The sequence below is a fragment of the Oncorhynchus nerka genome, linkage group LG25, assembly GCF_034236695.1.
Source record: "Oncorhynchus nerka isolate Pitt River linkage group LG25, Oner_Uvic_2.0, whole genome shotgun sequence".
Classification (NCBI taxonomy): Eukaryota; Metazoa; Chordata; class Actinopteri; order Salmoniformes; family Salmonidae; genus Oncorhynchus; species Oncorhynchus nerka.
In genome coordinates this window covers 17,937,641-17,943,685 of record NC_088420.1, presented here as the reverse complement: position 1 = coordinate 17,943,685, position 6,045 = coordinate 17,937,641, and the positions used below count along the sequence as shown (strand labels likewise).

The 6,045-nt window shown below is 44.0% G+C and overlaps 1 protein-coding gene across 3 annotated transcripts; it reads right to left on the bottom strand.

Moving 5' to 3' along the window:
• Positions 1–1,593: 1,593 nt before the first annotated feature.
• Positions 1,594–5,662, bottom strand: LOC115109765 (B-cadherin-like). 3 transcript variants are annotated; one of them, XM_065009625.1, is made up of 8 exons: positions 4,894–5,603; positions 4,584–4,756; positions 4,369–4,497; positions 4,038–4,195; positions 3,581–3,860; positions 3,261–3,400; positions 2,916–3,140; positions 1,594–1,871 (listed from the first exon to the last, which is right to left on the bottom strand). In XM_065009625.1, exons 5-8 carry the CDS (start codon positions 3,631–3,633, stop codon positions 1,810–1,812), a joined length of 480 nt encoding a protein of 159 aa, XP_064865697.1. In that variant the 5' UTR covers positions 3,634–3,860; positions 4,038–4,195; positions 4,369–4,497; positions 4,584–4,756; positions 4,894–5,603; the 3' UTR covers positions 1,594–1,809. The 3 variants fall into 3 exon arrangements, 2 of the variants coding, with proteins under 2 accessions (XP_064865697.1, XP_064865698.1); XR_010461079.1 differs by lacking the exon at positions 1,594–1,871 and having other exon boundaries at positions 2,022–3,140; positions 3,581–3,645; positions 3,767–3,860; positions 4,894–5,662; XM_065009626.1 differs by lacking the exon at positions 1,594–1,871 and adding an exon at positions 2,031–2,764 and having other exon boundaries at positions 4,894–5,594.
• Positions 5,663–6,045: the final 383 nt, after the last annotated feature.

The window sequence follows — 6,045 nt, the reverse complement described above, 5'->3', positions numbered from 1 at the left end:
GATGGTACAGAGCAGCATACAGTAGATGGTATCGAGTACAGTATATACATATGAGATGAGTATGTAGACAAAGTAAACAAAGTGGCATAGTTAAAGTGGCTAGTGATACATGTATTACATAAGGATGCAGTCGATGATGTAGAGTACAGTATATACGTATGCATATGAGATGAATAATGTAGGGTAAGTAACATTATATAAGGTAGCATTGTTTAAAGTGGCTAGTGATATATTTACATCATTTCCCATCAATTCCCATTATTAAAGTGGCTGGAGTTGGGTCAGTGTCAATGACAGTGTGTTGGCAGCAGCCACTCAATGGTGGCTGTTTAACAGTCTGATAGCCTTGAGATAGAAGCTGTTTTTCAGTCTCTCAGTCCCAGCTTTGATGCACCTGTACTGACCTCGCCTTCTGGATGATAGCGGGGTGAACAGGCAGTGGTTCGGTGGTTGATGTCCTTGATGATCTTTATGGCCTTCCTGTAACATCGGGTGGTGTAGGTGTCCTGGAGGGCAGGTAGTTTGCCCCCGGTGATGCGTTGTGCAGACCTCACTACCCTCTGGAGAGCCTTACGGTTGAGGGCGGAGCAGTTGCCGTACCAGGCGGTGATACAGCCCGCCAGGATGCTCTCGGTTGTGCATCTGTAGAAGTTTGTGAGTGCTTTTGGTGACAAGCCGAATTTCTTCAGCCTCCTGAGGTTGAAGAGGCGCTGCTGCGCCTTCTTCACGACGCTGTCAGTGTGAGTGGACCAATTCAGTTTGTCTGTGATGTGCATGCCGAGGAACTTAAAACTTGCTACCTTCTCCACTACTGTTCCATCGATGTGGATAGGGGGGTGTTCCCTCTGCTGTTTCCTGAAGTCCACAATCATCTCCTTAGTTTTGTTGACGTTGAGTGTGAGGTTATTTTCCTGACACCACACTCCGAGGGCCCTCACCTCCTCCCTGTAGGCCGTCTCGTCGTTGTTGGTAATCAAGCCTACCACTGTTGTGTCGTCCGCAAACTTGATGATTGAGTTGGAGGCGTGCGTGGCCACGCAGTCGTGGGTGAACAGGGAGTACAGGAGAGGGCTCAGAACGCACCCTTGTGGGGCCCCCGTGTTGAGGATCAGCGGGGAGGAGATGTTGTTGCCTACCCTCACCACCTGGGGCGGCCCGTCAGGAAGTCCAGTACCCAGTTGAACAGGGCGGGGTCGAGACCCAGGGTCTCGAGCTTGATGACGAGCTTGGAGGGTACTATGGTGTTGAATGCCGAGCTGTAGTTGATGAACAGCATTCTCACATAGGTATTCCTCTTGTCCAGGTGGGTTAGGGCAGTGTGCAGTGTGGTTGAGATTGCATCGTCTGTGGACCTATTTGGGCGGTAAGCAAAGTGGAGTGGGTCTAGGGTGGAGGTGATATGGTCCTTGACTAGTCTCTCAAAGCACTTCATGATGACGGAAGTGAGTGCTACGGGGCGGTAGTCGTTTAGCTCAGTTACCTTAGCTTTCTTGGGAACAGGAACAATGGTGGCCCTCTTGAAGCATGTGGGAACAGCAGACTGGTATAGGGATTGATTGACCTCAATTATTAAGCTATTTTTATTTATGGTAGTGCACATGTACCTCAGGTCATTGCGGACCTGCTCCCTCAAATTGATTCCTTGCTAATACACAAAGTAAAAGTCTCCTATATCTTAAATCATTCCCCCAAATTCGTGAATAAAGATTACGACCTTGTCTTGAAGACTGGGAAAAGCAATGTTGGTTGGATCTCGTCACCACCTCTATCGTGTATCAGTTCACCACTGGCCTGAAATAAACCCTCAATTCAGAGGTCAGGTGTTTGTCTTACGGATCCTGGATCCGCCCATGCACGGTTTTCAGCAGTTCCTTGGGACGACAGAGGCAGGTATTGAGATCCGGCTCAAAGGACCAAATTGTCACAAGAATTATGTTCTCAATGTTCATAAACCCAATTCAATTAACTACTCAACCTGAAACCCAGAATTTGTAAGAAACTGGTTGAAATTAAGCAGACGGAGGCCCAGCTACGATAGTCAGAAAATTTATTTACGAGAGTGCGCTGCTCTATTGTACAAAACAATTCATTTTATACTGGTTTCTCACACACACACTAACATACTCACACACATTCACACTAACATTAGCACACAATGTCCTGCTACCCAGGTGACAAAGATTCCGGGATTCCGGGAGACTTACTCCCCATCCTCCCTCAAGATGGGAAGCTGGGAAGTACTCTGTGGCCCCAGACAAGATCAGCACTGAATCTTGCTCACAGTCTGTCTGTTATTCAAATAAGGTTTATAGACATATTGTACAGACTATGGTTATACATAATTCTAATCAATTTCATACTCATAGGATTATATGGCTTCAGGTTGGAATATTCTAGTCAAAATCCACAACTAGCAAAAAAATAGAAAATGTGAACAAAAAAACATGTCTTGACATAAGTAACTCCGAAAAATGTTCAGTACTTTGATGGAACAAATACTGGCAAATTAGCTGTGAATTTCCCTACTAATTTCTGGCTTTGTGACATACCCCTGCTGTCAAAAGAAGTGACAACCTTCCCAAAACAAGCAATCCAGCTCTGCAAGCTATAAAAATGCTAAGGAAATGTCATATAGGTCAGGATCTAACACAGAAATCCCCCCAGGTCATGCAGCTGTCCTCATTCATGGTGGTGTGAATGACATGGTCTTGGTTCAGCCCGCCAGCATCAGATTAATGTAGAAGTTTCTCTGCTTCCTCATGGCCTTGAATGTCAATTCAACCACAGTTCCAATTTGACACATTTCAACTTTGAATGTGAAGAATGTTGTCAAAAGAACATACTTGGTCTGTTAATATTATTCTGAATACAAATGAACAGACTAATGTAGAGTGAACGTGAAAAGCAATACACACCTGTTTCGTCCATTTGGGCAGCGCAATACATATTGTACCCTTCCAGAAGTTCTACACTGAAGGCTTCAGCAAAGCCTGGCCCGTCTCTGTCTGTCACAGCCAAACGCACTAGACGGGGGTCTTGGTTGCAGAGCTTCAACGGGGTGTCATCAATAGTCGGAGCATTGTCGTTTACATCTTCCAGCTCTATCAGAATGGTTCCAGTTCCAGTTGCAGGGATTTCATCTGATAACCCAAAACAAGATGCTTTTATCAAATGGAGAAATGAAGAAGTCAACTAAATGAACCTTGTTCCTTGGTTGAAGCCTGCTGGTGAACAAGATTACAACGAATTCAGAATTCCACCTTCGATGGCGAGAATGAGAACTCTGTATTTGCCATCTTTGGCAAAGGGAGACTCTCTGTCCAGGGAGTGTTTGGTTTTGATCATTCCGGTCTCACTGTTGATGTCCAGCCATTTAGCAGGATCTCTGTCCATGCGATACCTAGAATATACAGTACATTGAGATAAAACATCACCATTCACAAGGCTTCTTGCAATCTTAATGCATATACATCTGAATGTACTTTATCATAAAGGGCATGTATATCATTGAATTGACTTATCAGCATAAGGTATCTGGGGCAGCACCGTAGCCTAGTGGTTCGAGCGTTGGACTACTAACCGAAATGGTTGCAAGATCAAATCCCCGAGCTGACAAGGTACAAAATCTGTCATCCTGTTCCTAGGCTGTCATTGAAAATAAGACTTTTAATGAGACATCCCTGTCCACTGGCAGATGTTCAGATATAGAAACAACCTTTTCCACTGGGCCAAAGACAGGGGCATCATTCCTATCCTCCACATTCACCTGGACTGTGGAGGTGGGCAGGGGTGTGGCAAATGGGACCTCATTCTCCACAGTCACCAACAGCGTGTAGCGATTGTCCTTCAAAGTCAAGGGGCTAAATGGGAACGAGACACAGTCAGGTTCATGACAATGACAAAAACATCAACAATTTTGTCAAATATTTGAATGTGTCTACAGTGAAATTCAGACCACAGTCAAATACATATGTGCTGTAACTTGGCTCCATTCACATACTCATCTGAACAAAGAAACCAAGAAACCAAGCAGGTACCTTGGCTGTGGTAATGATTCCTTCCAGTCTACTAGGTCCAGGGTTTACAGTGAACATTCCACCTGGGTCTCCAACTACAATCCTGTACTTGGTGGCCCAGTGTGGCTCATCTCCATCACTCACTGGCATTTTGACCACCAGGGCATTCACTTTGTTCTCTGGGACAGACACCGAAAAGAAAATACATGAAGAGAACATGTGAGAAGATGTGCTGTATGCCATTTATCAAGTTCAAATTTTCCTCAAGTCAGCTCCTTCAAACAAAATATTTCCCTCTTCAAGTCACCTTTACTGTTTAATGAGCGGTACTGTTTGCTGATTGTACACTTACCAAAGACTTCTCAAATTGAGGCGCTATGTCATTGCTGTCCATTACAGTAATTATGGATTTTCCGAAACATGTCAGACCATTGCCCTCCAAATCAGCAGCTTGGATTTCCAATGTATATTTTGGAATATTCTGGAAAATGACACCAGATGGAGCACATTGTGAAATGTAGCGGTTACTGTAAGTTAAAATTGTATGCTAGTAGTGTAGCCACTAACCTCTCTGTCCAGTTCAGCAGCATTGACCCGAATCCCTCCTATGACAGGGTTGATGACAAACATGTTGGGACTCGGCAGTTCAGGTTCCTGATTTATAATAGTGTATCTGACATCAGAATTGGCTGAGCCAGGCTCATCTGCATCGGTGGCTGTGACCTCCATGACCTCAAAGCCTGAGAAGAAAATATTTCAACGTAATAAATTATTTTTGTGGATGACATAAATAAAAAAAAGATATTGAATATTGTAATTGTACTTTTATTCCAAAACTCAGCTTAGTACATTTGACTCAATGTTGACTGAGACACACCTGGTAGGGATCCCTATAAAGGCATCTGTGGTGAGAACTGGCTTGTTGTCATTCATATCAATTACTTGAACAATAATCTCCATTGGTTCTTCTGATATACCAGTACCATCTGCAACAGCATGAGCCAAAAGCTAAAGGGGAAAATAAAAATGTCATCAAAACAACACATGCATTCAAAGTTCTAGAATTCAAAAGGTAAAACACAAACTAACATTCCCAGATATTTGTCCTGTTTCCAAACATTACCACATAATGGGCTTGTCTCTCTCTGTCCAAAGGCTTGGTCACATAGAGAATCCCAGAGTTTTTGTCCACAGTGAACAGTCCCACAGTGTCACGAGGGACTGGGTGTGTGAGGTAAGAATCAGGGGCATAGAGCAGAGAGTTCCAAAGGGAAAAGTGCACTTTAATCTGGCACCAAAATACACGAAAACACTGACCAACCCAAAACACAGGGTACACGGTCAGGAGCACTAACACACACAACACGTAACACAAAATTAATCCCGCACAAAACAAGGGTGGGATTACTAGGCTTAAATAAGGAAGCACATCAGGAAAACACAATTAGACACAGGTGCAACTAATAAGACAAAACAAACAGAAAAAGGGATCGGTGGCGGCTTGTAGGCCGGTGACGACGACCACCGAGCACCGCCCGAACAGGCAGGGGAGCGAACTTCGGCGGGAGTTCGCAGGGGGTTGATCTGCTCCAGAACCAGTGATGCTGAACTGTATCTTCACCTCTTTATCAATGGTGGACCTGATCTGAATGTATAAATATTAACCATGTTAAAACCAGAGTAAAATCCTGAACCAACCATTTGTCCTTTCAACATAAATCTACAATCACTCACCTGCGCCATATTATTGGGGAAGGAGTCTCTGTGGATCTCTGGGAAGTTGATGGGTGTAAAGACCCAATCCCTTTTCCTTCTCACCAGACCTACCAAAGGCTTTGTAAACTTTAGAAATGGAAGATATTTAGGCTGTGCCAAAAAATATCTTTACAAATTAGAAAAATAAGACCATCCCTATGGCACTTATGCAGGTGGAAGACAAAAATGAATAGAGTTATTGAGGAATGAAACTGACACTAAGTTGTAAGCACCACATTCTCACCTGAGAGACAATGCCAGCATCCTCATGGCC